This window comes from Hevea brasiliensis, chromosome 1 (assembly GCF_030052815.1).
Source record: "Hevea brasiliensis isolate MT/VB/25A 57/8 chromosome 1, ASM3005281v1, whole genome shotgun sequence".
NCBI lineage: Eukaryota > Viridiplantae > Streptophyta > Magnoliopsida > Malpighiales > Euphorbiaceae > Hevea > Hevea brasiliensis.
Window position 1 is genome coordinate 126,243,856 of NC_079493.1, and position 17,590 is coordinate 126,261,445.

The window sequence follows — 17,590 nt, forward strand, 5'->3', positions numbered from 1 at the left end:
TCATATTCATTGCTGCGTGAGACTAATTTTGCTTCAAAGAATTGAATAGTGAAAAAAAAAATCTATATAGTCCGTATCGATTAGTTTGGCATTGAATTAAAACTTGGTTATTATTAAAAAGAAAAATGGAAAGAAGTTTAATTTTGATAGAAGGGGTAAATTTTTTAATTCAATAAAAATTTAATGAGTTGAACTGTATAAAAAGATGCAATTTTTTTTTTATTTTAATAATTTTTGTTATAAAGACTTTTTATCAGTACTTTTGCAAGTGGAGGGAGCTAAACAAGGCTACCATTAATTGGCGTAGAAATTAACAGAAACATTAATTTGGTAGCCCTAAGATATAAATGATAATAGAAGTTTACAAATCATACATACACTTTAGGCTGGAGTTAATTGTATTCGCTTCAAAAATAAAGATAAATGATTATCATAGATCTCTCCTCGGTAAATAAAAATGACTTAGTTTTGATACAAATCAGTCGCCTTGTATGGATTCAAGTCAATTTCCTTTCCTATACACAGATGGGCATGGCCATTACAACTTCAAAGACATCTCCAAGTGTCCTCACCCAAATCAGTTGGATAAACAGCTCTCTTGAGTGACCCAACAAACAAGATCAACTTTGAACGTGCTCTGCTAAAACAGCAAGAGCATCAAATATAAAAGGTCTTCCATGAAAATTTCAGTGGTAATATTAAGGATCTGATCGTTACACATTAGGAATCAGCTAATTCCAAAATAATCAAGGGTAACTTACAATTAAGTCCTTGAGATTTAACAAAAATCACATATTAATCCTTGGTGTAAGTTTAGTAATGATTTGGTCCTCAAATTTATTTCCGTTAACACTTTGGTCCTCGCATTTTATTTTTATTAACAAATTGGTGCTTAAAATTCATGTCATAGGGATCAATTTGTTAACAGAAGTAAAATGTGAGGACTAAATTGTTAACGGAAATAAAATTTAAGGACCAAATCGTTATCAAACTTGCACCAGAGGTTTAATTTGTGAGTTTTGCTAAACCTCAGAGATTTCATTGTAATTTACCTAATAATCAACCTATAATTTTCATCAAAAAACTAAACTGAATTTGGTATGATCCTCATATCCCACTTGATGTAGATCAGCATCACAATAACTGCAAGGACACAAGGAAAATCTCTGAGAACTGCTTGGAGCATTTACAGGGTAAAGGAAGGAAAAATAAAAATATTTGTACCTCTTATGTTCTAGGATTAGTATGAACAAAGCTAAGCTGGGCCAAATAGTTGCGCTCAGCAAAATCATGTAGTGAACGATGAGGTCTTGCCCCCTGATGGTCAGGTTTTCCAAACTCTTCTTTCAATAATTTCCTACATTCATCAGCATCCTAGAAAGAAAGCAAGCAAGAGTCAATTTTCACCTATAAGTGAATTGCTCAATGGTCAAGTTCTCTTTTCTACATTTTAGTCTTAAAAACGCATACCTTTAGGAATTCCAACATTTGCTCTTCGATTGTACCACGCATTGCTAAAGTTTCCACGTGAATGGGACGAGTAGCACCCATTCTATGAGCACGACTAATCACTTGTTCCTCCATGCTGATTACATTTCAACAAAAAAAGTGTTCAGGAAAAGAAGAATAACAAGATAGAAATAATGACATGAAATGGAACTCCTTAATTTGCTATAGAACACTAATGTGCTTTGTAAGCAACAAATAATCCTTTCACCTTTTTTCTGCACCAAGTTAAAACAACATGGTTATGATTCCCTAAAATGATAGTGTGGTTTAGCAATTTAAATTCATTATTCAAATATTCAACAAAACATTTTGGTTCTATGTAGGCAGGATATATAGTGCTTTAATTTTTAACTTGCCCAATAAAGCAAAAGTTGATGGTATAGAGGAAAAAAAATACTTTGAACACGGAACTAAATATCAAGATTTCATTTTTGGAAGGGATTAAAGGAAAAAAGGAGAGAGAGAGAGAGAGAGAGAGAGAGGTAGAGGATCGCATTTGTTTTTATAAAATATTATTACCTTCTGTCCCAGATTGGCTCCATTAAGAATACATGTGTTACAAAGCTCAAGTCAAGACCCAAGGCAGCACTTCCATCCAATAAAAGAGCCATACATGTTGCATCATGCTGGAACGTGGATAGTGACTTCATCTGAAAGTGAAAAGAACATACCAAACAAAATTCAGACAATTTAAAAAAAATAGAGGAAAATAAGAGGTGGAAAAATATATATATATATATATATATATATATATATATATATATATATATATAAACCTTGTTGCTCGAGTGCATTGGACTATAATGCCCAGCAAATTTGATTCCAGCAAATGTTAACTGCACAAAGAAAAAGGAACTAGCCTGTAACTGCTGTGCATGGAAAATCAGACAACCCCAAGCAGTGTTTATAATAAATAACAACTACCTGCTGTTCAATCACATGTATATGTTCAAGAAACTGAGAAAATATAAGAACTTTTTTCGTAGCTGCCTTGTAAGACTCAGAACACTGTCTAGAGCAGTCCTGCAACAGTGCACTTGAATCACACATCAGAGAGGGGCAAGGTTGCTCAATGTTCCAGGCACCTCTTTCCTTGTCAATAGAGCGATCACTCTCCATATTAGCTTCCTGCAATGCTTTCAGCCTCTGTACAAGATAAGAAACTTTACTGCTAGATGTTGATTGCCAATCAGGATCCCAGTCATCCTGTGTAAACACCAAGAGAATATATATTCATAAATGTAGTTAATGGTGCAAGAAAAACAAAACACGTAATTTCCACTCAAGAGGAAAGCTTGCCTGTTTATATGAAGGTTGTAACTCTATAAGATCTTTGGGGACAGGCCACTTTGGGTTGGGATTTTCTGGCCGTGTTAATATTTCAGGAGTCTGCATCTCATATAAGTTACCACAGCCAGGAAATGTACACCTTTCACTATCCAGACCAACACAGTCAAGGCACAAAAGATGCCTACATGGTGTGACAACAGGAAGTCGGCACCATTCCTCACATCTGACCCAGAAAAAGCCAAAAGGGGAAAAATCAATCTGAGAACTATGTTCCACATTTTGTGCCACTATTCAGAATGGAGAAAAAAATCTTAGAAAGTGAAAATTACCTTAGGCAGTTGCCACCATATTGTAGATAATACTTTATTAAAGCATACTCCTCTGAAATGGGATCCAGGCCCTTTTCAACTAAAATGTCCATTGTTTCCTGAATATCTTCACCTGCATCTGTCACTTTAATATGCCCTGCCACACAGCAAGATAGCCTGACATTTCTAATTGTAGCGCTTCGAAACTTCCATTGCTTTTGGTTAAGCAAACTTTCAACATGAGAAGGATCATTCCAGTCAGCCATTAGTATATTCCGCTGTACAGTAACTACCAATTCATTATAACTTCTTGCATGCTCCTCAGTGAAATTAAGAAATGTCGCCTTCTTGATGCATGGAGGAATGGTTTTCAAATCTTTCTTTCTAGCACTAATCAAGCACCTATGCAGCAATTGCAACAAACGTGAGTGACCTTCTTCCATCTCTGCTTCAAATGGCCTAAGAATGCCAGCTTCCCAGGACTTCTGATTCTGCCCATACACTTCCTCATGTAGGAACTTAAGCATTGGCTGAAGATGTGACAGCTGACTATTGGGCATATTAGGTGTTGGGGTCCCAGTTAGCAACCATCGATTTGTAGCCATCAATGAAATAGCCATTTGCAATTTGTTTGTCAAGTTAAGACTAGAACCAAGAGTGTGACCCTCATCTAGCATGACCCTAAGCCAATGGACTTGCATAAGAGGACTTTTTTTACTGGAACCCCACTCTGCACTCAAACGATTAAAGGTAGTTATAACAACATCATAATCCCATGCCAGACTGTGAGCAGAAGGCTTTTTATGATCAGTCCAGATGCAAACCCTCAACTGCTCAGGTTTGACATGCTTTTGGATTTGGGTTTTCCAATGATCAACCAGATTTGCTGGAACCACAATTAAAGTTGCTCTTGACAAATATAACCTGATGGAATTCAATGGATTGCAGAGAGCAATTTTAAGAGCATCCACATCAAATGCCAAGTTTTCAAGAGTCGGTGGGTAATACCACCTACTAACACCCTTTTCTACTCTTTTTATAAGACCAAATGATTGAAATATTTTATGATATGCTTGCACATTTCCAGTACCAGATAAAGAACAAGTGTCTAAGATTGGACTTATCAAACCAATTGTTTCCATTTGAGAAAGTCTTTCTGGAGAAAGTTTTGCCAGCCAAGTTAAGGCTTTCTTTGTTTTAGAATTTATCACTGAACAATGATCCTTAAGCACACTGATGAAAAATGACACATTTTGCTCCTTTCCTCCAGATGTTCCTTTGGGGTAAAATCCTGGAAGATATGTTATAGATTCACAACCATCCCAAGCTTCTTCTGGATCTTTGCAACTCCGATGAGCAGGGTCAGTGTTCATACTACAAAACCATGCAGCAGTAGCATTAGGTATAGCATCTGTAAGCTTCCTCCACTTTCTACAGGCATCGCACTGAACCCAAGTTTCATTATAAACTAAACAATCTGCAGTAGCCTTTCCACATGACATGTCCAGATGCTGATCCCAAGAAGTGTACTTAGGGACATTAAAATCACATTGCCTCCTTGTTGATTTTCCTCCAGCATTCCTTTTGCTGCCAAATACAGATTCTTCTTCATATGCATGGAGAAGATTTTTCTTGATACGACTCAAACTCCTTGAGCATCGAAACACATGTGCAGCTGGCTCTGAGCATGGAGCTGACAGCGATTTCGTTCCTTTATCTGGAAAACACTCATTAAACTGCACAACTTGCTCACTTGGATCCATTAACTTTGTTCTTTTAGGTGTAGAAAAGATGAGATCATACATTGGAGTCATTTTGTCCAAAGATAATAGTGTCCTACGAAGGCTCTGGGTCATAGCTCTTTTCCCCAAAAGTGCACTATTACAGGTGGAGTTGTCACTGCTAAGCTCATAATATCCGCATATCTGGTCACCATTATGTGAACACCAGGTTATTTGAACTCCATCTGGCGGGTCAGCAATTTTTCCTTGTGTCTTCAGTATAAGGGAAAGGGCAGTTATAGTCTTTCCCAAACCAGGTTCATCACAGAACATTCCCCCATGAAAATCTCTAACTTTAGGAGCTACTTCAGTAACTAATTCACCAGATACAGTATTTACGTAGAATGTGAACCCATCTTCAGTTGAAAAATTCTTGTATAGAGGATGCGGCAAAACTTGAGCATTCTGTTCACGCTGCAACATCCACTCAACTGCTGCCTCCTGGTGAGGAAATAGTTTAAGTTTCATGCATGGCATTATTGACGCAGCTAAAGATCTCAAATGGTGACAGGTTGCTGCAACCCTGACAAGGTCCATAGGGCCAAGAACAGTTAATATATTTGTCAAAATATCATCATTTAGATCCCAAATACCAGACCCAGAAGTGTCATCTGCTGGTTTTACTCTCGAAGAATAATACTTTTCTTTATTTGCCACACTAGGCAAGCCCTTGAAAATTTCATGAAGTTCAAAACGCCTTTTCCTTGAAGAATCAGGGACATTACAATGCAACTGACATCCAAGAACATGACAATCAGAAAGATTCTGGACACTTGAGTCACCTCCGTTCACATTCTTAAAAAACCCACTTTCATCAGCAAGCATTGAGCTTCTCTTTCCCCAATCACAACTGCAGACTTGAACTGTATTAGCAAGTTAGGTAAATAAACTAAATGCGAAAGTTCTAAATGACACAAACTTGTAAGTTATAAAATGTAACCAAAGTGGTTTCTTGTCCAATTCCACAACAAAATTAACAACTCAAATTTCAGTTGTGAGAACCCAACTAGTTAATGAACTAACAGATGTCTCATACGGATGCAAGCGTGGAGAAAATTGGTACTTTACACATAACCAACATCTACATTTCATATTATTTACGGGCAACTAGTCTAAAATCTAAATTCTAAAAGGGTTCTGGTTAATTCTCTGAGAACCAAATTTAAAACCCGCGCAACTAAGAATCCAAAATAACTTTTTTAGACAAAAAAAAAAAAAAAATTCAAATTGAAGTAAACACAAACCTCAAGTGCCTGAACAGAGCTCCAGCAACTGACCCAGATTTCGGAAACTGCCAACCAGTCCACAACTCAACAGGCAAATACACATCCACAAGCACCACAGCCCTAGCCTCACCTTCCCCACTCTCGCAAACCTCAACCTTCAAAACACGCGCAACAATCTTGATACACTTACTTGCCACCAACGCCTGAATCTGGTGCACCACGCTCAAGCTCCCATTCACCATTCCAATTCCCCTCTTGTACCTTCTCTTCCCCGAACTCGAACTGCTCGAGAAAACATCGCCGTTTCTCTGGAAGGGCGAACCACAATCTATCTTGCTGGAGGTAACTGGGAAGAGAACAACGCCATTTTGGACCTTGAATCCAATTTCGGCACCGTTGGCGAACACATGGCAAGGAGAGAGAAAGGATAAGGCAGGATCGAGTGAGGGAAGAGCAACAACTGCGGAGAGAAAACCACATAGTTTGTGATCTGGATAGAGATCTTCCATTGTCAGCGGTAGGTTATATTTATTTGGGATATAAATTAACGGTTTCGCCGGAGCTAGAGGAGAAAGAGTGAAAGACGATTATATGAAAACGGAATTTCGGATAACGGGGCGGAATTCGAAATCCGATACAGAGCGGAGAAGATTTTTTTTCGGGTCTTCCTGTGGAATCATATAGGCCCCAACGAACATAGGTTTTCCATTGGTTGTTTTGCATTTTTTACAAGCCCAATTCCATTGGATTTTCTATTTCCCACTGTTGCTTTTTAATATTCTATTATTTAAGCACTCAGCTTACTTGTTATTTTGCGAAAAATAATTTTCTGCAAGATATTTTTTTTTAATATTTTTAATATTTAAAATATTTGAGAAATAATTAATAAAAAATATTTTTTAAGAGAAAGTTAAATTATTTAAAAACATACTTCCTTTTAAAAAAAACACTGTATATATATATAAAAGTTATTTTAGCTTTAATAACAAAATTATAATTTTATATTTTTAAAATAATTTTATTAATTTTAATCCAATTATTAATATTATGATAATTTTAATGAAAATTTAAAACTGACATATAAAATCTTTAAAATTATTTTTAATTAAAAAATAAAAACTTAATTGAGCTTTGAAGGCTTTAATTGAGCTCTTGACTTCATTGTTAAGATATTGATTGCTATATAAAATCTTACATGGATGGTTTTGGTTTTCTTTTTGTTACTATTATGGTAGCGTATCTCCTGTGATTCTTAATGCTATTTACCACTGGATAACTTTTGGTATCAATGGTTTCTGTCCTAGTTTTCCTTACTAACCAATCCACTGTATTCTATAAAATAATCGACTCTAAAATAGTCATAGCTAACAGTTTGAGCCAAAACCAACATTTCCAATTCATCGGACTGCAGAATCCCTTTCAGTCCCCGTTTTGACTCCAATTTGCTACAGTACTCTAGCTTTAATCTAATCCAACGGCTAAATTAAAAAAAAAAAAAAAGGGTAGAATTCCTATTTTAACCTAAATCAAACCAATTGGCTCCAGCATCATCTCGACCTGGTTTAAGAGAGAAGAAAACAGTCCAATTCAAAAATGGCTATGACTAGAAGCCTATTTCGAGTTAGTATAGTCTGATTCTGAACCTGAACCAGACCATGACCGGACCTACTCTAAAAGTGCATCAAATGGCACAACGCGGATGTCTCTTAGCATGATTGCTAACATTGTGTAGAAGGTAGATGGTGTCATCATCAAACCAAATGAAAACTTAAAGTCCACACACATAATAAAGACTATGGAAGAGAGGATGACCAAATTTCAGACAAAATGATTGCATTGCATTTTCCACCCAACTAAAGTCATCTCATCGAATATCCAAGAGTATTTACAGGGAAAATTACACACTGACCACAGAAAAAGGACAAAAAGAATCATAAGTACTAAAATGGGCACAGGTTAGCTTCAACACAAGCAAGCCAGTGCAAGTTGTCGTTTCCTCCTACTCCTAAGCAGCAGCCGCTCTTTGATGAAACGATGGTCTACTGAGGTGTTTGGGAATGTGGTGGAGGCCCTGGCGGTAGTGGTGGAGGCATACCAGATTGGCTACCAGACTGCAATAAGCAAGCAATTAGATCTTACTTCATCAAATTTCTCAACCATACGAGCAAATACGTATAAGTCATTCAGCAACACCACGAATCAACTAGCTATGCTGCAACAACAAAGTGATACCTATCTTACCTGGTAAGGATTAAACCCTGGCATCATTGGCATCTGTCCACCTTGTGGTCGGTTGAATGGTCCACCTTGTGGATACATTTGGTTCCCAGTTGCATTTGATGGGCCTTGCATATTTGGCAGGCTATTAGGAAAGCCCCCTACTGGAGGGGCAGCACTTGTGGATAAGGATCCTGAGTGCATTGGGTTCATGCCCATGAAATGGCCTTGCGGCATTGGCGGGACCATTGGATTCATTGTGCCTTGCATTCCCTTAAGAAAGGGGGAAAAAAAAAAAAAAAAGGAAGTTGAATACATATATTTGGTAACTGGAATTTTCTAAATATGTTGTCATAGTCCTTCCAAAACACCATAGTTTTCAATAATAAAAAGCATTAAAATACTTCTAAGAAATTATTTCAAAATCATCAGAATGTGCATTAAATGTCTATTTAGCAATAAAAAGCCATGAAACGGCCTCATACATCATATGTGGAATAGAAGTAACAGTGAAACTCAATAAAATGCTAATAAAATAAATATACAAATATATCATACCATTGGACCAGGCATTTGCAATGGATGCGATGCAGACATTGATGAAGGTACAGGCAAGGATCCTGGCATAGAAGATGGACTTGGTGAAGGCATACCATGAGGGGACACTTGTGGAAGGCGGGGCAGATGGGGATGAGGGAGGAGGGATAAATGTGATGGTGGCTGAAGCTGCTGCATATTTGGTGGAGGCATAGGCAAAGGAGGCATTTGCTGAGGGAGGGCCTGGTGTTGCTGCTGCTGCTGCTGCATCTGCTGAGGATTATGTTGATATCCCTGCTGCTGATTGGCAGCAAGAAGAGATGGATGTGGGCCAGGAGGAAGAGGAGGGGCTCCTAGAGGCATAGAAATTGGAACAGGCTGTTTCTGCTCCCCCTGACCTGATGCATCAAGAGATGGAATTGCTAATGGCATTGCAGCTCCAACACCCGGAATGGTTCCTTCATTTCGAGTCAATCCAACAGCAAATGGTCCTGGAGTTGTTGGTGGTTCAGGTAGAGGGAAATTACCAGGCAAGCGACCAGCAAGGGCAGGGTTTTGCTCACCATAACCTGATATAGGGACTTTTCCTTAGAAAACTAAACTCAGTTTAAGTTTAAAGTCTAACACTACTTCACTAAAACTTATATTGTAACTTGAAAACACAGAGAAAATTTTAAAAATAATATTTAAGTTTATATATATATATAAAAAAAAAGTTGATTAGCTTACAAGACCAATCTGCAAAGGCTTACCTTGGCTCTGACCCATGTTAAATTTATCACGAGCAGTGTCTCCTGGCCTATTTCTGCACCAAAACTTTGTTGTATGATCATTGCTGCCACTGCACAAGATATTAAGAAAGTTAACAATGTGAAGGGGTGGCAGAAGCTCAATAAGAAATTCAGGCAAAATAAAACAGCAAGTGGTCCAAGAAATACCGGTTCAATTCATTTACTAGCAGTGCTACATAGGAAATTCACAATATCTAGACCTTATTGTTTCTGAACTGATATAAATAAATGCTTGAAAAATATAGATTATCTCTCTGAACTATCATAGAACATGGCAAGAAAATTAGTTTAACAAGAACTAGCCAACTATGGTCATGCAGTAATTGAAAATTTCCAGTCCAATGATCACTTTTGGTAACTCTTCATCTTTAAATTTATAAGCAGAGAGAGGGGTGAAGGGAAAATGAAATCTAAATTACCAAAAGAATGAACTGTGCAATTTAAATTACCAAGGAAAGCATATTGTTGAAGATTGTTTCCATCAACTAGGGTTTTTCTCCCTTATTTTGGCACTATACATATACAGTGCCTTTTTCTTTTGTGTGTGCATGTTTCAGTTTAGACACACTAAGCGCTAAATAAGCCGTCATGAACTACAAAAGATAATCATAAACAAAAAAAAAATGCCACTTACCTGCAAAGAAGATATCCAATAGGATGCCATGCAAGATCCCACACACTATTATCATGAGCACTGGTAACTTCAATCTGGGGAATTTCATGCCTACTCATATAAATGCAAGATTATTTCAAAATTTAAATCCAATAAAAATGGCAAATAGCATTTTAACAGAAGCAAATAAAAACAAAAAGGACTGACAAAGTTGAGAAGGTTGCTGTGAGAGTATGAGTCCTCATCTAAGACACAGAATCTGGCATACATTCAAGAAGAAGAAATCTTAATGTCTAATTTTATAGCTTTCTTCATTTTCCTTGGATAGAACATGGTAACTAAAGATCATAGCAAAAATCAACACTATCCATTTACCAAAATATCATTCGATGATTTCATTCCTCCATAAGGATATGCTACTATTAGAAGTCCATTCACTAAAAATTGGGCCTTCACAGTTTGTTTCAATAAATAAGATAAATCTTGTAACTCTTTCTAACCCTTAAAAGTTTCTAGATTGGCGCACCTGACCCAATTGAGCATCCCAGCATCCCAAAAGCAGATACACTATAAGCCTTCATGATGAGCGAACTCCAGATACTCAACTCAACTTAACTCAACTAAGCCTTTATCCAAAAAATAGAGAACTCTAGATACATCCCCTTATAATTCTATGCCAGCACATCTTTAAACAACAGTATTTTGAAAGTATTAGTTCTCTCTCCCTACATTCTTTTCCTCAAAATTACATTCAATGTTTCACAAAACAAAGAGTGAAAAATATATTTAACACAAAGATTCATCCAGCCAATGTATTGAATAATGAAAACAACAGAAATAAGAGATTAAAATAAATTAACTGTCAAAATAATGTTCAGCATGTAGAACAAACTTACCCAACAAGCCAATGGAAAATGGACCCATCAAAACTCCCACTAACAAAGTACTCTTCATGGGATGGATGCCAAGCCAATGCTAGAACAGGTGGAAAGAAAGATACAACAATTAATATCTCGGAAAAATAACGCAATAGAAGAGTTGGAGATAGCCATTGATTTGAAATTAAGGTTCATTTAGGGTGTTTATATGTGCCCTTGTCAACTTCAGCACAAGTGAAGTTCTGGTATAAAGTAAAATCTAGTAAATGCATAGTCATTGTCCGCATCACCAGATTTACTTATAGTTTTGTAAACTTTTTGGGCAATGTTGAACACAAATTATCCACATACAGCATTCAATATGCGATGAGGATGTTACTAACCAGTCACATCTTTGTGGTGTCCACGGAAAGATTCAAGCTCCTTCATAGCTCTAATATCATAAAGCTGGAAATAGGGAAAAAAGCACAAAACAAACCAGATGAGAGGAGGGAATGTTACCATTTTGAACAAGAGGTTAAAAATCAGAAGTTTCTAACCTTAATGATTTGATCCTTTCCAGCAGTTAGCACCCAGTTACCATTTTGATTCCATTTGACACAAAGTACCGTGTTTTTGTGGCCATGACTGCAAAACACACAAATAGCTTGTTGCAGTGAGATAGCATCTGTTTAGAATTGCTGTTAAGCTATTTTTGACCTTTTGGCAGAAGTACCCTTCAGATTAATTGGCCAAAAGCCATCAACAGCTGCTCTTGGCATTTTTTCTTTGGGTACATAGGTGGCACAAGACCAAAAAAGGCCAAGTAATCCTTCTAAGGAATATATGAACAATGTCCAATGAACAGCTATGCTGTCTAAATGGATGCCTTAGCCAATAGCATTCTTGAAGTAGCACCAAACATAGCCATACAAATAATAGCAAAAAATGAGTTTAATCACAAAGAAGACAATATAATATTGTACTCACAATGAGCAAAGCTCTCTCCCAGTTTTGGCATCCCAAAGTTTTACAAGGTTGTCTTTTCCACCTAGAAAAGGGCCGATTAATGGCATTAACCATGGCAATGACAATGGAAAATAGCAATGACAAATTATAAGATGTTCGGAAAATTCATAAGAGAAATCTAGGACAGACCTGAAACCAATAGAGATTTTGTAGGATGCCAATCAACACTCTTCACATCCCAACCATGGCCTGCCTGAGTTCAAAACAGGCAGAAAGAGCTCTTAACAAATACATGCAACAGAAGTAGAATTACATGTAAGTAATCATATTATGTTATACGAGCACATATGATGTATTTCATGAAGCAAAAAGCTAACAGTGGACCCAAAAAAACGGAGAGTCAGGGGGAAAGAATGCCCCCAGATAAAAAATTTTCACATCACCCCTAAGAGGAGTAAAAAATAAATTAAAAAGACCTCTCGGATCAAAACATGAACAGCAAAATAAATCCATCATAAATTTTAAAAAAATGCCCTTTGATTGCAAACACATGGATAAGTCCATACTTCATAATTGCTCAACCAACAAAAATTAAAATTACCATATAATACATGTCCAATAGAGAACCCATAGATCCAATGACCACTTTTCACTTCATTAGATGGATGACACTAGACATAATTGCTTCAGAAGAAATCATTAATGCCACCAGAATCAGGAAATGACTCAAATTTAGGGCAATGAACTCATTATTGTATCTAATGATAGCCCAAGCACATTACCAGTTAATGAACGCTCTTCATAGCATCGAGCAAAGTCCCACACTTTAACAGTAGTATCATCAGAGCAAGAACAGAACTTCAAATCTGTCCTACAGAAGCTGTTCAAGAAGTGCATTGTGACATGTTTCATGTATAAATGCTCACAGTGAAAATAATTATGAAGCAAATGAATGCCTACCTTACATCACGAACTGATTCTTTATGGGCAGATTTATTAGCCTTAACATTATTCATATTGCTCTGCCAGTACCTAAAAGTTGATCCCACATTAACATCCATATCATGTGAAGAAAAATAGGACTATCTGGAAAAAAGCTAAAAAAAATGGAAAATATATGAGGGAATTTACTTAATTGCACCACCGTCATCACCAGAGACCATCCAGTTGTCATTGTGACTCCATACCATGGACCTGATTGCTTGATCATGGGCCTGCATATTAAAGAAGGCATTCCACAAAGAGTCATCAATCTGATTCTATTCCAATTTCCAAATTAAATCTGTAAAAGCATCAGACAATTATAATTATGAACCTGAAGAATCATTTCAAAGTTAAAGGACTGTCCATTCCAAAGAGTGAATTCCCCACTTTGAGAGCCTGTGATTAGACGTCTCCCATTAGGAGTCCACTGAGAATAAAAAGGGTAAAGAGAAAAAGTTAACTTGTTTAAGAATATTTAATGCAATTAGTCCTATAGGACAAAGGAAAAAAGCATCAGAATGAAAAGTTTGAAAACATCACTGGAAAATGAAAATATCAATTACACAACCACATGTGCACGCCAATGTACAGAAACTCTCATGTTACACCAACTTACCCACAATTACAGTATACCACAAGTCTCATAATACCCAACTAATAAATAAATCAATAAAGGTAAATGGAGAACCACTGGTTTCCTTATGTTTGGTTTTTCTGGATCATAAGGACCCCACTGAGGACAAAGAAAGAGTAAAAAAATGTTCAGTAAAGTTACTTGAGAATATTTAACACAATAAGTCAGATAGCAAACTGAAGACAAGATCAGAAAGAAAAATCCTTATGCAATGAAAATATCAATTATACAGCAAGCTAACACACATTCACATGCCAACACACACAAATGTGCACATGTACACACATTACAAGACCCACTATGGTTTATGTTACACTAACCTACCCACCAAGAACTGTACAACACAGGTCTCAAAGATGGCAAATTAATAAATAGATCACCATAGGCTAAATGATTATTGTTAACTTCTTGCGTTTTCTTTTCCCATATGATGGACTAGTTATCCAAGTTTCATCAAATTTGACATATTTCAACAAGCCACTTACTCATCTATTACTAGCTATTTCTTTTCTATAATTATTAATTAACTTTACAGCATAAGACAAATCATTGTATTGACTATTGAGAAACATATTTGAAGCCAAGTTACATTTGCAGAAAGAAACTTGATTAAAGGCAGAGTAGATGTAGACACTTAATATCTTGACCATAGAAATTCGACTTTAAATGTTCAAACTTTAAAAAGAAAAAAATTAAGGACTATACCCTTCATCTTTTACTTGGAATTATTTCTTTACACTGATTGCAATTGCTCTTTTACACTCTCTCCTTAACAAATTCATTATTTGTCAAAATTGCAGTAGAACAAATCATGGTATCAAAAATTTTACTCTCATTCTGACATAGACATACCAAAACCTGATTAATTGAACATCGATTCTTGTTCAGAGATGTATGGACAAACTTTGCAGCAAAACTTGTTGATGGATTGTCAGAATAGGCAGTTGTTGGTAACATCTGCAGCAAAAATCAAAGAATGCGGTAAATGTACGCATTACAAGCAAAGAAACCAAGTATAAGCTAAAGACTAGACTACTTCAGTCAAGCATGTCTCTTAACAAAATAATATCTTAAAAGAAATTTTCACTGACATCAATTGCTGCTGCTGAAGTGGGTTGCAATGCTGTTTTGTCTCTTGAATCCCGCTGCCACATACGAATCTGCAGTGGCACTAGTGAAATGATTATATGACTACTTAAGAAATGTCAGCAAAAGATATACAGATGATCATAAATGAAAAGTATTACCTGCATATAGCGGACAACAGTACTTGTGTAATCAACTGTTCTCCTTTGGGTAAGCTTTCTCATCCTTTTTGCACCAAAATTGTCACCATGAGCTGCCACAACCATTCATCCAACACAATGTTAGAACTTAGAACTGCAAATATAATCAAACTGACAAAATTTCAAGATCACGCCCAAAGGTTTACAAAAGTATGGCTTGAAAGGTGTTTGAGGCAGAGCCTAATTAGTAGCTATATCTAGGCCTGCCCAAGAGCAGGTTAGGACCGTAACTGGTCAAAACTAGATTGACCAAAACTGGCTTTGAACCAACTGGAACCGGATTTTCCTTTAAGAAAAAAAAATTGAAAAAAAAATACAACTGTTGGATTTGATCGAACTAGGACCAAAACTTGAACTGAACTGAACTGAACTGGGAGACCCTGCAGTCTGGTTCCAATCTGCCCTTTGGCGAGGTCTAGCTATATATCTCTCTCCCCTTGAGATCATTTGTCAAGCTCCAATTACTTCCAAAATCCCTTATCCCCCAATATTAAGAAGAACAGCCTCAATGTGTAAATTAACCTCAGCGTATAACAACATGATACCTACAACCTGAAGACGTTTCCTTGAATGTCATCAATCAGAGTGCCCAACAGTTAAAAGCCCACTTTGGTTTGCACATCAAAATTCATGCTTAAGAAACCACTGCAGCCCAATAAAGACCTTCAGCAGGATTATTAATTTATTTCTCAACAATTTTTCCCCTCTTATTACTCTTCTCCTTTCAAAAAATCACTAAATTGAAGCAAACTTAATGTGGAATTTGGTGAATAAGACAAATTTTAATAACCAACAATTTTTCCCCTCTTTTGTTTTTGTTCTTGAAACAAAATTGAAAAGGAAAGAAATCAAGTTTCTCTGTTTATCCTTTCCTCTTATTGTCCTCAATTTCGCAGCCAAACAGAATATATGAACTCGCCATTAACTGCACGTATGCGCTTCAGACACCGTAAATGCACAATTAGAGCCTTACCGTCGTAAGGAGGGAGAGGAGCCCCTAAGGCTGAGGAGGGGTGATGATAATCCGCGGGATTGAGAGTAGTTGAAGAGGCCGAAAGCTGTCTCATCATCGGCGGCGGCGGCGGTGGACCCCTAAGGAAGTCCCCGCCCGGCTGCTGGTGTTGCTGCTGAGGATCACCGTACATCATTTTTATCACAGAATCTTAAAAATCCCAACCCCAAAATCCAGAGAAATTTAAAGGGGAAAAAAAAGTCAATAATGTTAAGGCAGATTTAGTTGGTGGATGAAAAACCCTGACCAATCCTAATAGGTGAACACAGCAGTGGACAGATAATAACCCTAAACTCTGATTTGGGAGAGAATAAAAAGCGGGAAAAAATGAGAGTGATTTTAATTAATATGTACATAAATTGAATAAATAAAATGTAAAATGAAATTAATTTTTTTAAATTTTTTTTATAAATTTACATGAATTAATTAATTAATTAATTAATTAATTAATTAATTTCTTAACTGAAATTTACATGAATTTAAAATAAATAAATATGTGTATGTGAATTTTTGTTTTTATAAATGTTTTTTTTTTATTTTTCTAACATTTTGATTTTGTATAATTTTTGAATATATAAATATTGATAATTTTTTTTGAATAATATCTAGTAAAAATAATTTTATAAATATCATAAAAAAATTTTTGCATTGACTGAGGTTTTTTTATTAATAATATTGCTCACAGAATAAAATGTTAAATGATTCCGATGCTATTAGATACTTGCAGGGAAAAAAATATTCACAATCCTGCATATTAGTGACAAGAAAACAGAAAGCAATCAAATAAGTAAAGAAATACACTAGTAGAGCAAGCAACTAAAGAAACATCCAGCTCAAAAAAGATTCAAATTAAAATCATATTAGACCTGGGGTAAAGATACTAGATTTCCGATACAGAGAGAACATAATGACAATTTAAGACCTAAAATTTAACATAATTAGATTCAAAAGAAAGCAATAAACAATCCTTAATTATAAATCATGAGAAAACATATGATTTTAAACCATCTCTCTTCCTTTCAGAATGAAATGGCAGCACTGACCTTTCTTAGGAACTTCTATGCTTTTCTTGCTCTGGTCATAATCCTGATACTAGTTTCAGTGGGGTATGGTGACCCTGGGTAAGGAAAAGCTTTGAACGCCCAGAAGGAGAGCTTGTCGGATCCAGATAATGTGCTTGGGAGCTGGGATCCAAACCTTGTGAGCCCATGTTCTTGGCTCCATATCACCTGCAACGAGGACAATGAGTTTAAAAACTCAACTCTTGTTGATTCATCCAGGCATATTGTCGCTGTACAAGAATTCACACACAAGTATGTAACCAAGACAATTTCTGACGATTTTTCTGCTTTGAGGGAAACTCAATGCTAGCTGCCCACAATGGAAGCTGCGAACACTTCCTTATCTTGCATAGTTAGCATTGATCAATGTAAAGATGTAGAATCTTTCCCAGAGCAAAAGCTGCTTCCCTCCATGCTTACCTATCTTAAAATGAAGAATCTTAAGAATCTGAAATCTATAGACTACATGGGGCTTCAACATCTCACTTCCTTGGAGAATTGACTATTTGGAATTG

At 36.3% G+C, this 17,590-nt stretch overlaps 2 protein-coding genes across 2 annotated transcripts; both read right to left on the minus strand.

Annotated features, from left to right (window-relative positions):
• Positions 1 to 396: 396 nt before the first annotated feature.
• Positions 397 to 6,832, minus strand: LOC110667414 (F-box protein At3g54460). Its single transcript, XM_021828246.2, has 9 exons — positions 6,133 to 6,832; positions 3,129 to 5,738; positions 2,809 to 3,022; positions 2,434 to 2,715; positions 2,286 to 2,345; positions 2,029 to 2,159; positions 1,471 to 1,585; positions 1,225 to 1,374; positions 397 to 1,143 (listed from the first exon to the last, which is right to left on the minus strand). Exons 1-8 carry the CDS (start codon positions 6,621 to 6,623, stop codon positions 1,228 to 1,230), a joined length of 4,050 nt encoding a protein of 1,349 aa, XP_021683938.2. The 5' UTR covers positions 6,624 to 6,832; the 3' UTR covers positions 397 to 1,143; positions 1,225 to 1,227.
• A 1,098-nt stretch (positions 6,833 to 7,930) lies between these two features.
• Positions 7,931 to 16,346, minus strand: LOC110667415 (flowering time control protein FY). The gene is made up of 18 exons (XM_021828249.2): positions 15,976 to 16,346; positions 14,964 to 15,055; positions 14,808 to 14,876; positions 14,569 to 14,673; positions 13,414 to 13,509; positions 13,230 to 13,312; positions 13,059 to 13,130; positions 12,881 to 12,978; positions 12,288 to 12,347; positions 12,120 to 12,180; positions 11,690 to 11,777; positions 11,534 to 11,597; positions 11,169 to 11,247; positions 10,294 to 10,383; positions 9,621 to 9,709; positions 8,890 to 9,437; positions 8,356 to 8,604; positions 7,931 to 8,225 (listed from the first exon to the last, which is right to left on the minus strand). Exons 1-18 carry the CDS (start codon positions 16,148 to 16,150, stop codon positions 8,154 to 8,156), a joined length of 2,190 nt encoding a protein of 729 aa, XP_021683941.2. The 5' UTR covers positions 16,151 to 16,346; the 3' UTR covers positions 7,931 to 8,153.
• Positions 16,347 to 17,590: the final 1,244 nt, after the last annotated feature.

Bases quoted from the DNA above. Each gene is read 5' to 3' on its own strand.
- LOC110667414 (XM_021828246.2), bottom strand. From the start codon at position 6,623: ATGGAAGATCTCTATCCAGATCACAAACTATGTGGTTTTCTCTCCGCA. The intron at 5,739-6,132 runs GTTTGTGTTTAC...TCAAGTCTGCAG, and splicing joins GCTCTGTTCAGGCACTTGAG to TTGTGATTGGGGAAAGAGAA. The intron at 1,586-2,028 runs GTAATAATATTT...AAATGTAATCAG, and splicing joins GAGCCAATCTGGGACAGAAG to CATGGAGGAACAAGTGATTA.
- LOC110667415 (XM_021828249.2), bottom strand. From the start codon at position 16,150: ATGATGTACGGTGATCCTCAGCAGCAACACCAGCAGCCGGGCGGGGAC. The intron at 15,056-15,975 runs GTAAGGCTCTAA...TGGTTGTGGCAG, and splicing joins TCCTCTCCCTCCTTACGACG to CTCATGGTGACAATTTTGGT. The intron at 9,438-9,620 runs GTAAGCCTTTGC...TCCCTATATCAG, and splicing joins TAACATGGGTCAGAGCCAAG to GTTATGGTGAGCAAAACCCT.